The 22,064-nt window shown below is 34.8% G+C and overlaps 1 protein-coding gene across 1 annotated transcript in view; it reads left to right on the top strand.

The window, feature by feature from the left end:
• Positions 1-22,064, top strand: part of COL19A1 (collagen type XIX alpha 1 chain) — a 342,793-nt gene that overhangs the window by 178,348 nt on the left and 142,381 nt on the right. The window contains 1 exon segment of the mRNA XM_017859765.1: positions 15,780-15,833. Within this exon segment, the coding sequence (XP_017715254.1) occupies positions 15,780-15,833 (54 nt within the window).

Here is a 22,064-nt window from a genome sequence, read left to right as displayed (position 1 = left end):
TATATATATATATCTTTCTCCAATCATTCTATCATCTGAGTAATATCAAGTTGTTCTTTGTTGATTGTCTTTTCTCCTTAGAATGGATTATGTTTTGGTGCTTACTTGTATGGCAAGTAATTTTTTATTGTACTTTGGATACTAAGTTCCATTTTTTCTGAAGAGCTTTAATACATTTTTAAGGCAGGCAGTTAAATTGGCTAGACTCACATAGCAAACTCTGTTTCTCCTACAGCTGGCAACAGCTGAAATCCCAGTTTTGTTATTTTAAGCTAAGCTGAACTACTTGCAGTTTGCACTGTGTATGTTTGGTTCGGAGTCAGCCAGAGATTTGGGGAGAGCTTATATGCAGAATTTGGGACTTCCTTCCTTATTTCAGGATTTGACAAACCAACCCCACTTTACTTTGCAGGAATTGCATATGACCTAAACTCTGTCGTCGGGTTTTTCAATCCAGCAAGTCTATAGGCTTTTTATTTAGCCAACCCGTGACCCAGACTTGAGCCTGTCCTCAGACTAAACATCTCAAAACAGAAAACTGACTCCATGCTGTTTAATTTTCTGAATGTTGACTCCCCTCCAGTATCTGCCTGTTTTTGTTGAGCTTCCAGTGTCTTCACATAGTTGTTCTATATGTAGTTCAGTATTTATAGTTGTTATCTGTGAGTATGTTGATTTAATATAACTCCTAGGCCATCCTGGAAGCCCCCCCTTTTTCTATACGATGCTGAATAACTTATAATTTACTTAGATATCTTGCTCCTATAAACATAAGTGAGTTAGCCTTCACATTTCTTTACTTATTCTATTGACCTTGCCTTCAAAATATATCTAGAATCTGACCAATTCTCACACCTCTGCTATTACCACTTGGTCCTAGTTACCATTATAAATCTCTTGAGTATTTCAATAGCCAATTAATGGTCTCCCTCCTTCTCCCTTTGCTCTTCTTGCATGATTTACACAAGAAGCCAGAATGTTCCTTGTCATTCTTCTTTCCGGAATCTCCAGTGCTTCCCCACGTAATTAAATAAAACCCAAATTCCATACAATGGCCTACAAAGTCTTACAGGATTCAACTCTCATTGCATTTCTGACTTCATCTCATTTTCTTCTCTTTCTTTCTGATGTTACTCCACAACAAAGTAATTTTTCCAGAAAATTGCCCAATATTCTATTTTTTTTTTTTTAAAGCAGAGTGCTGGCCAATTAGAATAAATGGATTGTTCTGATTCAGTGCACTGGTGCTGCTTGCATTTTCAGGCTTGCAGTGAAGAGTGAATGACTATTAAGTTTTAATTCCTGTGATTTGTCTAGTGAGTATGATACAAAGTTTAAATTAAAATAAGTCTTTAATCTATAGTTGTAGATTTTACCATGTCTTGCCTTATTCATTTTTTCATTTCTCAGCATCTTGTTAAACTCATGGACGGTAAAATTTAGCATTCTTATCAATAAAAATGTGAAATAACTTGCTATAAATTTGAGATTTATGCTTTCAGTAGCACAAATGAAGCTAAATACAGTCAAATAGTGCAGTGATTCAGCTGAAATTCTCTAAGCAGCTGGCTTATTAACAACAAAGAAAAATTCCCTTATAAATATGCTTTTCATATATATGTACTAACTTTTGAAATTCCACATTTTAAAATATCACCAAATCACATTTTTTCAAAAGGTATTTGGGTTCTACCACATCTGGAATGGCCATATTGCTAATAGCATTGTCATGTATTCAGTTGCAGTAATGATGGATTAGAAAAAGCACTTTTGAATAATCTGTTAAAGGATGAAAATTCCTTTCTAAATTATTTAAATATATTAACAAAACTCTATTCAGAATCAGAATTTTTTAAAGATACTATATTCTGATTGTGAGAAAACATAATACTTAATGTCAAGATGACACTTAACCAGTGAGTTACTGGTTAACTTAAATTATCTCTTTTGTTGATATTTATGATTTACAAGGCAGACATGTGTGAGCTAAAACCAATGCTGAATAAGAAAAATGTATTTATCATAAGTATACAAATTTATTTGATCAAATATAATGTATCCAAGATCATAATGAAAATCTGATAAATGATTCTGAAATATGAAGATGTTGACATAAAAATCCTCTATTAAAGGTACATATTTCATGGTTTAATCATGTTATTTGAATAATGGCATTTTATATTAGCTTTTCCTCTCATGTTGAAATATTAGTTGTAAATCATTACATTCAAATACTCAATTACACTAAGCACAAATTCTTTGGTTATATGGCATCTGTTGTTAAAACCTTAATTTTATATAAATGTAGTGTGTCTTTATATATAACTTCATAAAATTGTGTATGTTCTATAGCCTTCCAATTACACACTATTGCCAGATTCTCCTCAATTAAATATATAATGCTTTTTTTACAGTGAAGTTTTACTGAAATACATTACTAAGTCTTCAGAAGCAAGACAGGGACTATGAGTGAAATGAGACAGTTGGCTAACATCTCCATCTCCTTTTCTCTTCCGTCCTTTGCATGTCATGTCAGAGGAGAGACAGGTGAAGGAAGGTAGAACAGTGCTATTTCATGTAATATATCCACTAATTTTAGTTCCTAGGAAAATGACTGTGTTGCTCTGGCCCTGTCTCTTTGGGGAGTTATTAAATACTCATCCAGATGGCACCAAATGTTTATGCAGAAGCCAAAGGTTAAGTCTGTCAACAGCAGAAGTGCCTTAGACATGCTTACTAAATGATACTTAAATACCAGTTCCTTGGGGCCCAGATAAATCCAGCTTAAGTGAGAAATTAGGCACAGAGAGGGTGCATAGCTTTTACTCTAAGAAAACTACCTTAAATACCATAAGCAATGGAGAGAAAATCTCAGCTGGTCATTTATAAATCAAATGACATTCAATTAGCAGATGGCCCTGATGCACAAGAGATCATATAGTATTCACATGGGGGAATCGTTGAAATAATTCTTTTTCTAAGTTGGTGTGTACAGGAAACAAAAATAATTGCTCGGTAAGTGATATGGTCCCTTTCCTCCCTTCCTCTTTTACCCACTCACTTAGTTGAATGCTTACTGTGTGCCAGATACTGTGTTAAGCACTGCAGACACAGAAACAAACAATAGTCACTGTCGTTGCATTCAGAAAACCTGCATGGTTTAAGAAAAAGCAAACAATTGGTTTAAGTTGATCATTTTAAAAATGGTCATTTGTGAATTGTGTATAAAAAGTTTACAAGTATTTATACAACTGTAGTTATGTTCATATTATACAGACATCTAATTATTTCAGAGAAAATTATTTTTTACCAGAATTCTTGTGTTGTAATTTAAAGTTATTAACTTTAAATACATTTGAATCACAGGCTCAACTACTAAATAATGCTTTCTTATTAAAATTCCTAAGCAACTATAACAATCTCTTTTAGGTGAATAAAATAGAAAGGTTCTTGTTATATGCCCACAGAGCGTAATTCCTCTTTCCATTCTGACTAGAATAAATATATGTTCTATAGCCTATATGTATTATAAATATTTATATGTACATATAAATGTATGTATTATAGCATAGTAATTAACAGGCTATTCAATTTAAGATTATTTTAAATTCCTCACATATCAAAATCTGAGTTATTTAGATACTTTATGAGTTGCCTAAATTTGAATCAACACTATTAGTTTTCTAAAGTTGCATAATTTATATTTAGTTCATTGTTAGTTTTCTGAAACCAGTGATCCAACTCAGTATTGGGATTTCTGAGGTACTAATCTGCCAGTAGAAAGAAGGCAGTTGAAATATTTTTAAAAATCAGTCCTTTTTTCTTTAATTTGTGGGCAAAAGACATGTAAGGGAATTAGTTGATTAAAATATAAGTTATTTTTCTATATTACAAAGCTATTTTTATCTACTCTGTGAAGAAATACTGGTGAGTTGATGCTTAAAGCCCTGGAAATATTTATGTTTTAGCCTCAGGGAAGATTTATGTTTTGGAAGAACTTACAGTTGGTTCGTTCGACATGGAGGTGATTTATATCTCTTTCATTAGATGAATAATTTGAGAACAGCTCCTTCTGCCCTTCTGTTTATAGTTTGCTTCTGTTTCAAAAGGCATTTTAAATTGTTTTCATCAAAAGTCCAAATTATGCATTTTAAACCCCAATCAGTAAAACTTTCTTTCCTAAAAGTGCTATGCATTGACAATTTGTGACTTCTACAAAAGAGTTATTTTATTTCATGTTGAAATATTTAGCAATCTGGAAAATAAATTAAAATGTATTTTAACTGCCATTAGAAAATTATAAAATGGGTAAGCCTTTTGAAAATTATATGCAGCAAAGCATATATTTATTTCAGCCATAAATCTACATTAAAATTAGTTTAATTCAATTATATTCTAAGCATTTAAAATCTTTTGGTAATGCCTTATATTGATATATTAAATGGAACTAAAAAATGATTGGTCTCTAAAAAGGATTAGAATTATATTAATTCCAATTAACTGATTTTAACAAACCAAAAACCCATGCAGCTTAGCTCAGGAATTATACAGATCAAAGAACCAGGCTACCTGAGTTTGAACCTGACCATGTTTCTTGACCTTTCTGTGTCATCTATAAAATGGGATACTAATATTTCCTATTGCATAGTGTTGTAGTGATGATTAAGTGAGTTAATATATGTAAAGATTTTAGAACAATGCCTGGCTTCTAGTAAATACTATTTAACTCTTAGCTATTGTTGTTATTGTTAGTTAATATGCTAAATGTGAATGGCAAAAATATCAGTAGCAATGAACCTAAAGTACTTTATGAAATAATTGCTGACAAATGTTTAAAGAGCACTTTTATAAAATTGCAGGGTTTTTATGGGTAGAATACCTTCATCTTAAGAAAACTGTTAACTATAAACTGAATTCTAAGTGTTCCCTTTACAACCAGTATAACCTTCATGAGGATAGGAACCATGTCTATCTTATTTACAACTGTATCCCCAGAGACTAAAAGTACTTGACGTAGTATAGGTACTCAATAAATATATCTTCTTCATAGGTAGAGGAAATAAATATTTTTCACTGACAAACATATTATTAAAGTAAAATATCATCCAATCCTACAGTGAAAATATCTGCAGAAAACTGTAACGTAACGTACTTGGATATCATAGTGAGGAGGCGATTCCTTCTTTCTAGCTACCAAACCTAATTAATTTAGGACAGGTGGTCACCTTCTCCCATATTAAAAATTTTCAGCAATAACAGTCTTGATGTCACTTACTACCCCTGATTATTTTTGATCAATTTGAAAGTCATGCTTTTTGTGGGAAACAGGAATTATCTCCTTAATTAAAGACTCCTATTATCTGTTCATTATTCTGCAGACATGAACAAAAGCTTTATATAGCTTAATCCATTACTAAAGTCATCTTTTGCAAAATAGAGAAACACTGAATATAAGGCCAGGAAACCAGATTCTATCCTTAAATATGCAACTATTTTGTTTTTTGTTTTTTGTTTTTTTTTGAGGCAGAGTCTCGCTCTGTCGCCCAGGCTGGAGTGCAGTGGCCGGATCTCGGCACACTGCGAAATCCGCCTCCCGGGTTCACGCCATTCTCCTGCCTCAGCCTCCCCAGTAGCTGGGACTACAGGCGCCCGCCACCTCATCCGGCTAGTTTTTTGTATTTTTTTTTTTAGTAGAGACGGGGTTTCACTGTGTTAGCCAGGATGGTCTCGATCTCCTGACCTCGTGATCCGCCCGTCTCGGCCTCCCAAAGTGCTGGGATTACAGGCTTGAGCCACCGCGCCCGGCCAATATGCAACTATTTTGATTTATTTACTTATTTTACCTTGAGCATATCACTTAGTAATATGTAAGGGTCAGACAGAATGCTATTAAGGTCTTTTTCAACTCTAAAATTCTGTTATTTTCTCTTTTACCTTTCCTAAGGAATTCTATTTCCTTTAGTTGTATACCATCTAATATCTATCTCCTTAATAATATTGTTCTTTTCCTTAAATTCCCTCTATTTTATCACATTATTTTAAAACGATAGAGAATAAATATAAGGAATAGTTAAGTCAGACACATGCCTAATGTAGAGAAAGGATTAGACTTACCAGTGTCAAGAACTGTAAAAGATATGAGATTTTACCCAACTTGAATAATAACAACTTAGCCTGCCACAGTTTCATCAATCCTGGCAATCCTGGCAGAAGACATGAAACTTCTGAGTCAGAGAAAAAGGCATTATTACTAATGGCAGCAAACAGCGTGAGCCTTATGTTTGTTTTGGTTGCCCTTGCCCCTAGGTACCAGAAACAACCCAGGTAGCTGCTACATATTCAGTGGGTTTGCATCACAGCAGAGTAGGGAAGCTGAATTTTTTAAAAATGGACTGCAGGCAAACTTGCCCTTTGCCAAAAGGGAAATATTATCTTTAACATTCTAAACAGTAAGCAAATCTACCCTTGCTTTGCAGCATAAACATCCTTTAAAAGATAGACCAGAACAAAAGGGTGGTTAGTACCTCCCTCATAAGACATGCAGAAGCACAAAAGACTCAGGGAAAGACCCATTGTCTCTCAACAATATCCATTCTTCATTTCTATACTGTCTTGGTGTCTGGCAAATTTTTTGTGAGTATATCACTCCATTAACACTCTGATCAATATTATCAATAGAGACTGTGACCAAAACTATTCAATTTGTCTCATATAGCATTTAATTAAAGGCTACTGTTAACAGAACGCCAAGCAAGTAGATGAGGCCAGCCTGCACTATTGATCTCAACCCTGTCCCCCAGGATCCCAAACTCAAACAGCTGAATAGATCCCATAAATCATCCAAGTCTATCTTAGAAAGCCAGATGATTTGCTCCCTACATTTCTGAATTGGCCTTTCTGTTTGTCTTGAGGCATTAATCCAGGAACATCAGCAAGGACAAGGACATTTTTTATAAAACTACAACAGACTCAGTGTGTCTCCTACTTTGGCCCAAGCGGGCAACCATAAGGATACTGAGCTAACAGTGTACTAAACCAAGTCGTCTTTAACTTTTTTTATTTAGGACCATGTCAAGGCAATAAGAATATCCAACTGGCAGAGCCAGAATTAAGTTTGAATCCTCCAGATTTCCTTTTGGCTAAGTTTCCACCCTACAGGTATAAAGATAGTTCAGAACCTAGAGCAGTTAGTGCCTTACTCACAAGACGAATAGAAATGCAAAAGACTCAGAGCGTTGTTGCCAACAACCAACTGTTTTGCATTGCATTTATTTATGAAAAAATCTTAGCAAATGTTGCTCTTTTGTTTACTATGGCTAACTATACCACTGACTCATTCAGCTTACAGTCAGCTCTAGTCCCAGAGTACCTTTTTTCTGGTGTTTTGCTATTCTTACTTCTCTTCAGTCTATACTGTTGATTTTTCATTCCATTTCTTGAAATTCCACATTTGTCATTTGTTTTGGTTTGTTTTTTTTTCTGGCATTTCTAATTCTTTCTATTTTCCCTGTTATTGCCTTCCCTATTTTTCAAATTTTCTCATTGAGTTTCTTGTTTTCTGAGAGTACCATTCAGACCTTCTATTCCATCTGTTGTAGGCAGCTTTCTAAGCCATCTGCAAAATTCCCATTCTGTGACTACCTTTATTTTTTTTTTTTTTTTTCTGAGTTGATTCCACTGCCGCTTCTTTTCCTTGTCGTCTCATTTCTTGGTTTTACTCCTTCATTTATGTGAACATATCTTTAAACAAATTATGGAAAAAATTTGAAAGGAAGGTACGTCTTCTGGGATTTTACATGTCTAAAAATGTTTTGTTTTGTTTTTTCACTTTCACACGTGATTGATAGTTTATCTGAGCATAGAATTCTTGCTGCAAAATTATTTCCCTAAGAATTATAAAGATTTTTCTCGAGTGTCTTCTACCACATGCTGCTGCTGAGAAGTCTAAGGCCTATGGATTCTTTTTCGTCTTGGGTTCCCAAGAAGGCAGAAAACAAGAATAGTGGTGTCTGCCTTATTTATCATTCTTCTCCTGAAACTTCATTCAACAAAGCAGAAGGAAGTGACGTTTTCTGTGTTTCCTTTCTGGTTAAGTAGAACTACACTTACCTCTTCTCCTTCCCCTGTGCCTTGTGATTCATGATTGAGCCCTAGGATCTATGAGAGCATCTCCTGATGTGTAGTGATGAAGCAGTTGATATTTAGACACTCTTCTCCTAATAGAGCCTACTTTTCAGACCATTGTCTTGTGTGAACTCAACAATCCTTATACTATTGCAATCTTAATCCTCCCGAGAAAATGGATGCTTCTGGCAGAAAGGAGGAAGACCAATAGAAAGAAGTTAAAAAGAGACAATACTTCCATCTATATTTTAAAACTTAGAAAAATTTGTTACAGGATGGAGCATTTTTCTCCTCTTAAATGTTTGATTTTCAACACCTCACTCAATTGCAACTTGAGTGATGGTGTATAAACCATTTTCACAGTTATCAGCATTAAATACCTATGTCTTTCATGTAGTATGTGAGTATCTCTGTACTGATTTATTTTTTAAGCCTAAAATTACTAGATTAGGTTTCCCATGGTCTAGTCATTTATGTTGTATAACCCAAATGCAAAAGTTACCCATGACATTAAATTTGAAATTACATGTATATCATGTTGCCCATTCTTCCAAAAACATTGGAAGACATTTTAAAACCACATATGTATAGATTGTTCCTTCCGTCTGCAGTAGAACCATGTTTCCACATGGTCACTGACCTTTGGCAAAGCCAATTCAAAAATTCAGACTATTACCATCATCAGACAAATCATTAAAATGGAGTCAATCATATGCCCACTCGCATAAATCATTAAGACAGATGATACAAATGGATTTGACAGACCATGACCTACTAATTTTTTACTTGTCAACAGAGCCTAGAGTTAACTGAAATCAAATCATTTCATCTATTAGGTTAATACCAAAATATAACAAATCTATACAACGTTTTTCATAGTTAAGAATAATTTAAAATATGAAATTACCAAAATATGAATGTGCTTATGATAAATAAGTGCAAGTAAACCCAGAATAATTACCAAACCTAAAACTACATTATTAAAAACAATTTAAGTATTTTAAATAACTTGATTGGTTCTTTTTTTATTAATTAATGGTTTGTATAGATATGTTAATCTCTTCTGTTCATGTTGTTTTTTCAGAAAGTAAGAATTTAATCCTAATCAATGTGAGATACATTAAGGAACGCAGGTTATATGTCTTCTTTTAATGAAGGGCAAACTCCTCCAAACGTAAGCATAGCATCTATTTTGCAATACTGCCACATAAGAAGTAAAAATAACTTGGATTATTTGGTATCAAGTAGGATTTGTAGATGAAGAATATAATTATCTAAATTAGATTTTCCATAGCTATAGCAGTTAATATTCTAACTGCTGCAGAAGTACCAAGAGAAGTGCAAAGAATCAGAATCTTAGCAGTCATTCATCCATTCGACACCTACTAACTGCAAGGCACACTGCTGGATAATATGCAGCATGGAAAGTGAGGACATACACAACTTAAAAAATGGGAAGTCTCATAATAGGAGCAAAAATTATTTTTAGAGGAACGTTTATGAGAAGTACAGATATCACAACGTCATTCCAGATTCACAGACTCTATGTTCTATTATTCAATTAAAATGTTTTTAGCTTTATTGGCTTAATCAATAGTGACAGAGAACAAGTTATTTCAGGATCTATATAATAAAAAGACAAGTTTTTTGAGTTCAAAAAACATGGGAAGAGATTATAATTAAAATATTCCTGCAACCACATGGAATGATCATATTTCATTGTGTCCCATGTCTGAATGATTTCAGGGCTCCATATGAAATTGTTAAGTTTTAAAAGCACTATATGTAACCCCTAATTTTTGAATTTTTGAAGGCAGGATAAAATTGTCCACCCAATTAGAGGACTGGCTTACTACAATTGGTAATGATTGAATCATTCTTGTCCACCCGAATATTTCGTGAGATTTTCTATCTAGCATAGCTCTTCCTATTCTCTTTATCAGTGCTTCCGGGGAGATTTGTCAAGGCCTTTATTAGTGTGTGAAAGAGACACTAGTGTTCCTTGTTTCATAGATATCTATTTCCTAGCACACACTGACTACTGATTTTGATAAAAAGATAGGCTTTTATATAAACATAGAATTCCTTTTCTAAACACTTATGCACCCTCAGGAAATTTTTTTTCTTATCATAATTGGATGAAATAACATAAAGCTGGTCACACTTTAATTTATTAACACAAACATTCTTAAATTCCACTTCTCAGAACTAATATAAAAGTCACTTCCTTTCTGGCTGCTCTAGAGTTTAAAAAAAAATTATGGCACTAATAGAGACATGAGAAAAGTTAAAATTAAAAAAAAAGAAAAATTACTTCTTGAGACCAGACTATATATTATATATTTTTACTTATTTGCATTTTTTCTTTTATAAAACTCATTTCGTGTCCTAGAACAATTCATTTTCAAGAGAAAAAAGTACACATGTAAAACAAAATTTCATTCCAATATCTCCAACTTAAAACTTTATTCCTGTTATTCCCATGTTAAAGGCACAAAATTTTCTGTAAAAACAGATATATTCTGTTTTCCATTTGAATTTCATATGTTCTATTTGAAACACAAAAAATCCTCTAGTAGTAGTTTAGAATTTATGCAGATTCTGCTTAATCTTATGTTTCAAGTCTATGAAGCATATTCTAAAGTAATAATCGTAACATTTAAAATACACTTGCATAACATTTTTGTTGAAGTGGGTATTAGGTATCATATGCACTGCAACATTCCTGGCAAGGGAGTGCACGTAATGCTTTAAAATGAAACTTTCCTTTTTCACTTCAGCTCCTTTTCTTGATTGAGAAGCCATAAATGTATCTTGCCTCTTTTCACAAATGAAAATGTGTTCATACGTAATTAATCTACCCTATTAACTCTACGAAACATCTGCTATATTTGTTAAACACTTCAAACTTCTGTTCTGAACCAGTTAATTCTAAGTAATTTCTCAGTTAAATATTTACATGGGCTTCCATGATGATAAGCTCTAACTTGTCTTAAATAATCAGCAGATTGTCCAGAGAGCTGTGTGAGATATAACACATTGTAATAGCTATCCACTGGAACTTAAAATGGTTAGCTGGCTTGGACTATTTTTTGCTTATTTTTATCTTAGCCAAAAGAGGTAACAGCCTTATGAATTCCATTCTTTGTCAATATTTTTAATGCCCAGAATTGTGTTAAAAGGAAAATGAATACCTATGTAAACCTCTGCAGATGTTTACATCATGAAAATGCTAAATCCAATCTCAAATATCTCTTTCAGAAAAGTGATAAATCTGTATGAGTGCAAAGTTTAAGAAATAACTCAATTTACAGTTATTTTATAGCCAACTAAGTAGATTAAAATTAGAAAACATTGATAGGCATTTTTGTTCAGCAAATTAAATCGAAGAAGAAAAAACTCCACAGGTTATGCAAATGTGCTGTGTGTATAAAGATAACTAAGAATATGATTCTCTAATTGGACAAATTATATAAATCTGTAAAACATCAGGTTTTGATCAAAAATTGGAATAAGTTCCACAACAGAGATGGTGTTACAGTGGTAAATGATTAATTTGTAAATGAACTATAAGGCAGTGTTACTCACAGGCATCAGAGAATAGAATGATCACTTCAGACTGAGGAAGACAGACAAGATTGAAAGTTCTCCAATGTGGTATTTAAGTTCAAGTTTTGAAAATAAAAATGATTATATAAAGAGCAGAAGTCATTTCTCCAACACCAACACTCAGTATTGTTCTAACTTGGTGTTTTCTTCTTTACAATATGCCAAATGTTTATTGAGTTCCTTCTGTAAGTGTTACAGAGGATAGAAAGAAATGAGCCTCTATCCTCTAGAGCAGGCGTCTCCAACCCCCAGGACAAGGACTAGTACCAGTTCGTGGCCTGTTAGGAACTGGACCACATAGCAGGAGGTGAGTGGTGGACAGACTAGCAAGCTTCATCTGTATCTACAGCCACTCCCCATTGCTCACGTTACTGCCTGAGCTCCACCTCCTGTCAGATCAGTGGCTGCATTAGATTCTCACAGGAGCATGAACCCTATTGTGAACTGTGCACGTGAGGGATCTAGGTTGCGTGCTCCTTATGAGAATCTAATGCCTGATGATCTGTCACTGTCTCCCATCACCCCTAGAAGGGACCGTCTAGTTGCAGGAAAACAACCTCAGGGCTCTCACTGATTCTACATTATGGTGAGTGTATAATTATTTCATTATATATTACAGTGTAATAATAATAGAAATAAAGTACACACAAAAAAATGTAATGTGCTTGAATCATCCTGAAACTATGCCCCCATCAGGGTTCATGGAAAAATTGTCTTCCACAAAACTTGTCCTTGGTGCTGAAAAGGTTGGGGACCAATGCTCTAGAGCTCATGGTCAACTAAAAGGATAAATGAAGCACACACATAATGACCTTTACAAAGCCAGAATAAGGAAGAATTGTGGGAGGGATTCTGAGACAAATGTTGAGCTCTATCCAAGTTCAATTCAGGTAAACTGGAGGTTAAGTATGTCTGTAATTTTCATACTAAGTGATAGATAAATCCACTGTTTGACTTTACTAAATGGGAGGAACAGTGTCCTGGATCATTATAAATAATCCTGCCAGAATTTTAATTTGTCAGTTTGCTAATAGAAAGTATTGTTTTACAGTTGATTGATCTGTGTTTTACTAATGACAATATTAAAATTATTTTTGCTTTGTCAATTTCAACTAATGTTGAATACTATGCTCAAAACTATTCTGAAGATTAGGAGAACATGGCTAGAATTACAAATTGGTCTTGGATCATTCAAATAGTTAATGATTCGTCAAGGATTAAAAAAGAATTTCCTCAATCTTTATCAAACCCCTAGCTGGGTCCTAGACTTAACAAAAGTGAGGAGGAGGAGATCAGAGTCATGATAACATCTAGTAGGCCCGTAAGTGGTTTATGTATGTGAGTTGGTGTCATATCTGACTACTTGAGTCTCACATACAAAAGATTATCATAAATATTTTTTGAGTTTGTTAAATACATTCCAAATCAAATGTTATATTCTTGCATTAGGTAGACTTTGCTACATAACTTCTTTAAATAGTAAAGGGAGTAGATTTTCGATTATATGTGTCTCAGAATTAAGTGTACTCCCTGATGTGTATATGTTTTAGTAATTCATGTTTAAAAACACTGAATGAGCTGTCAACATTTGGATGAATATAAAAAATGTTATATATTAGTTTGACTATTCATGAAATGATAATAGTTGTCCTAAGGGTAGGAGAGAAGAGTTTAATCTAGAGCCAAGATCATGTCAGTCTCATAAAAAAAGACACAACTCTCTGTAATTATAAGTAATACTTGGTATATTTGAATTTCAAAATTTGTTTTTCTTATAAACACTAGGAATTTGCCATTTTAAACTTGGCCTAATTATCCAACATTACTTGATTATATATCATTTGGCAGGTTTTGCTGTTTGTTTGTTTTTTTAACTACAAAGGGAACTGATTACTTCTTTTCCCTTGTGTTTTTTTCCTTCCTAAATCAATAAAACATAGGCTCCATATGCCCCTGTAACATTAAATTGCTCCCAAAGTAGATAAAAGAAATGAAAGTGATAAATATATAAATTTCATTCAACTATTGTGGAGAAGGAGTAAACAAAAGATTTGGGGGAACTGTGAGAACTGACGACATATGCAGAATTTTTTGTACTAACACTTTAAAAAATATAGTTACAATAATTTATACTGAACTCTGAGAATATTAATCAAATGAAAGCCATCTGATTGAAAAATTAAAATACATATATCACTTTTTTATTCAAAATAAAATTAGATGGTGAAATTAAGCATGTATGACATTCATGAAAATTTAGTTTGTATGAAAAAATTAAAAATGAATATATACATAATAAGTAACTATAGATCATGATGAGTACATCTGGCATTTTAGTTTCAACATAGCCATCACTTTTAGAAAAGGTCATATTATAAAATGAATCTTAATTATTTTAAAATTAGATAACACAAGAATTTCTTCTGGAATAAGGGGAATAAATTTACATTTATTTGCATTTGTATTATCCAATTTTCATTTATTTCAAACCATTTAGGGCATTTAATAGATGATGGGTATTTGGAAAACTTTTTGAAAATTACTGCCTTTATCCAAAAACTTTCATTAGAGTGGATGAGTTCCCCAATGTGAATTGTCATTTGGCCGTTAACAGGCACATACCATGATGAATAAGATATAGATTCTATTATAGATTATTGCCTGGTGAAAGAAATAAATCATTACATGAATAATCACTTAAATGAATTAGTGGTAAGTATTTTAAAGAAAAAGGGCAAGTGCAAGGCACTATGAGACTGAAATAAGGCATTGTCTCCAACTGGCAAATCAGGGAAGATCAAGCCTGATTTTCTTAGGATCAGTTTGGCTGTGATGTGAATGGAGGGAACAGTGTGTAGAATCAACTAGGAAACTCTTACAGATAAGCAAGAACATGGGAGCAGTAGGAGTGGAGACAAATGGATGAATCCAAACCTGTCTTGGAGATAAAGTCAACAAGATTTGGTAACTGTATGTGAGAGAGAAGTTTGAGAGAGTTGAGTGTGGAGAATGAGTTCTAGATTTCTGGCATGAGCATGAAGAGAGTGTGGTATGGATTTTATTGATTTGGGGCATGGTAGAAGAGGATCCAGTTTTGGAGGGAGGATCCTGAGTTCAGCATTTGATGGGGTAAACTGTGGATGCCTGTGAGGTAGCAGCGGTTCCATCAAGCAGGTAGTGGGTCTGAATGCAGCTTAGAGATAAACTGGAGTTGTAGATCTGGGCATTGCTGGTCTAGAAAATCCAACACCCACAGATGTATGAGATCAATGTGAGAGAATGTGGACTGAGAAGAAAATAAGACTAAAATCTGCCACATTTAATGGTTGATTAGGGAAGAAAGAAGCAACAGGAAAGAAGTAGTCATAACTGCTGAAATTCTTTTTAAATGGCAATATCATCATGTTTAATTTCATGTGGAGTAAGAATTTCTGTCTAAAATAAGAATCAGGAGACTTGACTTCCAGATTAATACCTGAGATTTCCTAGGACTTTGTTATGATCTGAAAAAAAGGATGTTTATTTTCCCTACCACTTTATATTATTATGAGAAAGCAGTAAATAATATTTTTAATATTAAAAGTTCAATGTTATGAGTAGACACATATTTGAAGCCAACACCATAATCATGCATTTCCTTAGAATATACTTACAAAGCTACTCTCAGCCAAAAATGTAGTTTTATTTATAGAGTTTAAATGTACAAAGAGGTATTTTTTTCTGCTTGGAAATATTGTTACCACTTATTCATGGTGGTTTGTTGTAACATGGTTCCAATCATATGGGATTCTTCACTGGCAGTGAACATTTGGTCTCACACCTGGTGCGGGACTGCGTTTTTTTCTTTCTGGAGTTAGCTACAAAGATAAGCCAGTCAAAGAAGGGCAATTCGTCGTTAATACATTATATAGTTCAACCTTGAAAGAGCTCAAATTACTTTAAAAGTTTGTTTTAATAAACACAATAATTATTAATTTTCACAACATTCTTTGTGGGGCAGGTGTACTTGAAACAGTCTATTAACATGTGTCTCTTTTTCCTCATAGGGTTCCCTGGGGATACAAGGCCCCCAAGGTCCACCTGGAAAAGAAGGTCAGAGGGTAAGTAAACTTGGAACAACTGGTAGGCATTACTAACTCAGGGGCTACTTATTTCAGAACACTAATGAAAATGAAACGGAAACATAGCAAGCAGATGGGCATATGGAGAGTATCAACTATCCAAAGGCTGAAATTTGAGATTTGAGATTTTGACAGAGGTTTTGCAATTCAGAAAATTCTATATTTTTCAAGATTGGCAGCACAAGTGTAGAGGTATTGTTTGAATAAAATGAATTAGCCCTAATTTGATCTACAGCGCTTTGGTCATATTTTTAGTTTTTGAATTAAGTTGATGAGTATCTTCGTGGAGGTCCAGGCTCTTTATTAATTCCATAAAAGTTGTGAATGTTAACTACATTCTTTATCCAAATTAAATTATTGACTTTACTGGCTTTTCATAACTCTCCTTTCATTGCCATTTATTGCCTTCAACTGAGACAAAATAGTAGCAAATAAATTGTTGTTGGAATTGGTGGTAGAGCAATAACCTCCTGTTTCTAGTCCAGTTCAATTTCATTATTCCCCAGTAAAAAGAAGCCCTGCAGTGTTATGACAACTGGTCAGCTTCATATGAACAGTGGGCCCGAATCTTGTGGTTTACTGTTGTTATCATCATTTGCAAATCATTTTAAAGTCTCAAAAAATCTTGTGTGTCCTTTCTCGTATGCTTATTTATGGCAGTCTTTGTACTAAATAGCACAGGTTCTGTCAACTTCTGTTCCCTTGTTGATGAGCATTCCATGACTTAGAGAGTTTAGATGATTTTCCTAAACTTGAGCTTCTGACTCTAGTCCCACATTCTCTTTTATTATTAACCCCAAATATGTTTCTTAGACATTCTCATTTATTATTCCCAGTTCTGCCTTCTGTAAAATAAGTCTCTTTCCTCAACTACATTATAGTCCTTCAAATATTTGAGGGTCAGTGGTGTATTGTACCAAGATTTACCTTCTATCAAGTTAATAAAATACCAATTATCTTAACTTGTTCTCTTATCATATGGATTCTGGACTCTCCAACATGCCAATAATCTTTGCCAGAAAACACTCATTGGCTTTCCAGAGGTGTCAAGAACGGGACTGGATACATGTAGTCTTACTTAGGGCACAGTAAAATGAGGCAACTACGCCCCATACCACAGACAATGTGCTTCTATTATGGCCTAAGGTTGAGCCAATGCTTCTTTGTCTGGTATTGTACTTTTGACTTGTACTGACATGTGGTCAATTAAATGCTTCTACCTTTTTATTTTAATGAAAGCTGTTAAGTCAGGTATTTACCCAGCCTGTTGTTGTACAGTTGCCTTTTTGAATCACAGAGTAGGAACTGGTCCTTGTTAAATTTCGTCTTTCTTGATTTTAATCCCTAGTAGCATTCTGTTCTTTGGGGCTTTTGCTTTTAAAACTGATTTGAATCCTGTTTTCCAGTGAAATATCTCTCAGCTTTATGCGCTGTAAAATCTGATAAGCCTATCTTCTGTCTTCATTCAAATCGTTAATCAATCCTGAACAGAACATGGCCTGACAACCCTGTATAACACCAGCCTAAGCTACCATCTTTCCCACCATTGATGCCCTTGCAGTGTGACAATCAAATCATGTACAAATGTATTTGAACCCTACCACCTTCCCACCCACATTTCTTGATTCGGTTTGTAAGATAATTATGACAGACTTATTAGATACTAGCTGAACTGAAAAAATATTTAAATGAGGCTTTTTAAAAAAATAATGCTTCAAATTAAAATTGTACCCTATCAAAGCTTGCATTTCATAAGAGGGTAGATTAAAGAGTAAATTAAACATGTATTTTCCATGATAGTAATGAAGGAAATTAGTCAAATTGTAAAGTTCAATCACTATTTTATTTAATTTACTCCATTTATAAATGTGTATAGTCCAGATAATTTTATATTACTTTTATTTTATCTTCTATCAAGAGTAACATAACGTCAGAAACTAAAGAATGTGCCGGGCGCGGTGGCTCAAGCCTATAATCCCAGCACTTTGGGAGGCCGAGACGGGCGGATCACGAGGTCAGGAGATCGAGACCATCCTGGCTAACACTGTGAAACCCCGTCTCTACTAAAAAATACAAAAAACTAGCCGGGCGAGGTGGCGGGCACCTGTAGTCCCAGCTACTCCGGAGGCTGAGGCAGGAGAATGGCGTAAACCCGGAGGCGGAGCTTGCAGTGAGCTGAGATCCGGCCACTGCACTCCAGCCTGGGCGACAGAGCGAGACTCCGTCTCAAAAAAAAAAACAAAACAAAACAAAACAAAAAGAATGTAATAGAACTTATAGACACTTTAAGGCATAGTTTGTCATTATTGCTCCTGCTCTTTCACAAATGCCCTATTTATCAAAAGAAGTAGCTAGAGCAGGTATTATTGACGTTATCCACATTTACAAATGATTATATGCATGTGGATTATATCCGTAGATGCTCAGTGATTTATTCTACTTTATAAGCTACTTGAATGGGAAGCAAATGAATTTTAAAAATGAGCATTCTTACATATTTACATTTAGGTCCACCTGAGTGCCAACATTTCTTCTCAGCTCAATAGTTAAGGAGTACTCAACCGTTTCAGACATGTAAATGTACTTGTACGTGTATGCCTGTGTATATACATATGTGTGTATACATACAGATGCACATTCTGAAAGCTAAGACCAGTAATTTTTCTATTTCACTAAAGTTTGCAGTAGAAAACAATAGTGAGAAAAATCTAGGAATTTAAAATCATTTTTTATTTACCCAGTGTTAAAAAAAACTCTTGTTTTTTGTTTATGAGTGTTTGACCAAGAAGGTATTGACTGTCATTAAGTCTATTTAAATGAAACATAAAATATGTGAAGTTTTATACACTTTATTCCTAAACATAATGACTTTAATGAAAGCAGAACATTTAATTTTAAACAAATCATTAGCTTGTTGATTTTCCTCAATGATTAAATAGGTAGTAGCTACTACTCTACCAATATCTCACAATTATGGTGAGTTTCAAACATGAGTGTCACATTTAAACATGGTTTGATAATTATCAAACATTATAGAAACATGTTAATATTGCTATTATTATTATTAAAGACATAGGATTCTGATCGATGAATTCTTTTTCTTTTTCTCTTTAACTCTGTGTGTAGTTTCCTATAAGCATAATAGCAACACTATCTTTTTGCAAATACCACACTAAAGTTCTGTTTGAAATTTTGATTAGTTGATTTGATTTTTTAAATTATCCTTTAAGCTGCTAAATCTTAGTTTATAAAGTGTTCATTTAATAAAATGTAGAAGTAATGGACTTCTTATACTTAGAAGCTATTCTTAACCTTAACAATGTTCTGTGACAATATGTATCTGAAATTTATGGGTTCTTTTATTTCTCAACTTCCTGATTTTCCTTTTTTGGATCTTTTATATGCCATTATTTATTTATTTACTTTATCTTCTTGAAGCCCTGCAAGCAAAATGTTGGGTTGACATATTTTTTAGTCTTACATCCTTTATGTATTCACACAGATTTTAGAATTCAATGAATGTTGAATATTTCCTCTAAGCTACAGGTGAGACTATTTCAGATCACAATGAGGGAGAAGAGAATGGCGTCGGGTGTGGGGGACCTTCCTGGAAGTTAAGAGGGGGTTTAATCCATCATGAGGCAGAAAAAGGCTGGGAGAACCTGGCCACTACAGGACCAAGAAGTCAACAGAAGAGCGGTTCTAGATTCATGAAGGGTTCAGCAGAATTAAAATTTGGAACAGTGTAAGTGGAGTGATGCTGGATAAGAGAAGTGGCTGGAATTGGTGCCAGGGGAGAGAAGTTCAGTTGAGTAGTGAGCAGGGCGCTGGAAACAAAAATCTCAGGAAAATGTAGGAAATTAGGGCATGAGTTGTGAGGAAGGAGAGGCAAACAATGGAGAATGTGGTGGAGAGGAAAGGACAGGAACTGGGTGGAAACCCAGAGAAGTATCTTCGTGAAAAGTGGAATATTTCAGGTAGCAGAGCATGTTCATGGATGTTAACAAGAAACATTGCAAAAGAACTGGCATTATAAAAATTCCCTTTAAGATGTAGTTTACTTGTAGGATTTCTTAATGTGCCTAACAGACTCTCCCCAAAAATAAGGAAAACAATAATTGTTTTTATGTAACCTTCAATTTTCATTTCATAGTCACATTAAATGCATGTCTGGATAATCTCAAGGTTAACGTGAAGCTACCCTGGTCTTTTTAAAAGAAGTTCCTCTAGTTCTCTGAACAAAAAGACATTTACTGGTTAATCAACTAGTTACTGCCCCAAACAAAAGTTTGTGTGGTTGGACCAAGATGATACCTCACTCTTGCACTCCGTTGCTGGATCCTAATTTTGATCCTGAGCAGAAACTTTATGTTTTAAATTCCCTGTAACTTACCCCTCTATCCTGCCTATCTTGCTCGCAGTTTATCCTCTCTGCCTGTGCCTGTCCTTTTTCCCCTCTCTGGGCAACCATCCTCTTGATTGCCTCCTTGCAACATTTTTGTACAGGTTTTACTTTCCCTTGAAATGCTTGCTCCAAGCTGGCTTTGAAGCTGTGTCTGGAGTCAGGATTCCTTGCATTCTAAACAGCACAGAGAACATCTGCCTACCCATCCGTGCCCCCATCAAGATGTGTTTCTTTGCACCAGCTCACACTTGATGGCAAAGGGGCTGGGTCACATTTCCTCCATGAGCTGGGAGCCTACAAAAGTACAGGAGGGCAGGGCAAGCAGCATGTCTACTTACATCTTAAGGTGCAAGCAACTTGGAATTTAGCATACAGGTTGCACCACAGACTTTGGGGCCAGATTGCCTGGATTTTATTTATTTATTTATTTATTTTTGAGACAGAGTTTTGCTCTTGTTGCCCAGGCTGGAGTGCAGTGGTGCAATCTCGACTCACTACAACTTCCACCTCCCGGGTTCAAGTGATTCTCCTGCCTCAGCCTCCCAAGTAGCTGGGATTACAGACATGCACCACCATGCTCGGCGAATTTTTTTATCTTTAGTAGAAATGGGGTTTCACCACGTTGGTCAGACTGGTCTCAAACTCCTGACCTCAAGTGATCCACCTTTCTTGGACTACCAAAATGCTGGGTTTGCAGACGTGAGCCACACAGCACCTGGCCCAGATTGCCTGAATTTAAATCCCAGCTTTACCGCTTATTAGCTGTGTGATCTTGTGTGAATTCCTCAGCCACTCTGCACCTCACTTGCCTCCTTTAGAAAATGGAGATGATAATAACGCCTACCCCACAGGGCTGTGATGAGGTGTAGGCCATGTCGGTGTTAGCTGCGGTCATCATTCTCATCCCTAGCCTAGTGATCTCAAGATGTTTATAGAAGGGAATGCAGGTATACAGATTCAGAATATTAGTACTTGATTAAGGAGAATGTCTAATTGATCAAGAAAAAATATTTAAGATAAAATGACTTTTTTTGCTACTACTCTGTTGAATCTATTTTATTTAAATTTTACCTGAATCTTACTTCATTTAGATGTCCATGCCCATTTCATAATGCCCCAGAAGCTTGAGGCCCAGTGTTGATCTAACTTGAAAATAAAATTAAGTATGTAAAAATGTCTGCAAGGTAGAATAGACTATTGCCTTTTCCTTAAAGAAGGAGATGAAGATTGGTGTCATCATTGTGGAGTAGCTGAGACCTCAAAATTTGTTCGATGAACAAATTCTGCTGATCATGTGTGAATTTACCAGGACTTTCATGTAAAATTTACACTTGGTTTTTCTTTTGGTTTGATTCTGAACTGGTTGAGATACTTTACCTGAGAAAACACAAGTAGTGAATTATGTTTTTAGTAAGTACTGGGGTGTATTGATCTCATTAGGTAAAAGGACATCAAAGTCACTGCTTCTATGAAATCAACACATACAACAGGACTCACCTAAGCAAAATTTTCCCTAAGCTTATTTGTTTTTACGAGGCTTGGAATTTTTTTTTTTTTTTTTTTTTTTTTTTTTTTGAGACGGAGTCTCACTCTGTCGCCCAGGCTGGAGTGCAGTGGCCGGATCTCAGCTCACTGCAAGCTCTGCCTTCCGGGTTCACGCCATTCTCCTGCCTCAGCCTCCCGAGTAGCTGGGACTACAGGCGCCCGCCACCTCGCCCGGCTAGTTTTTTGTATTTTTTAGTAGAGACGGGGTTTCACAGTGTTAGCCAGGATGGTCTCGATCTCCTGACCTCGTGATCCGCCCG

This window comes from Rhinopithecus bieti, unplaced genomic scaffold (genome assembly GCF_001698545.2).
Source record: "Rhinopithecus bieti isolate Rb0 unplaced genomic scaffold, ASM169854v2 scaffold_50350, whole genome shotgun sequence".
NCBI lineage: Eukaryota > Metazoa > Chordata > Mammalia > Primates > Cercopithecidae > Rhinopithecus > Rhinopithecus bieti.
Note: the sequence above shows the minus strand (reverse complement) of the source record. Positions and strands in the feature narration are given on the sequence as shown.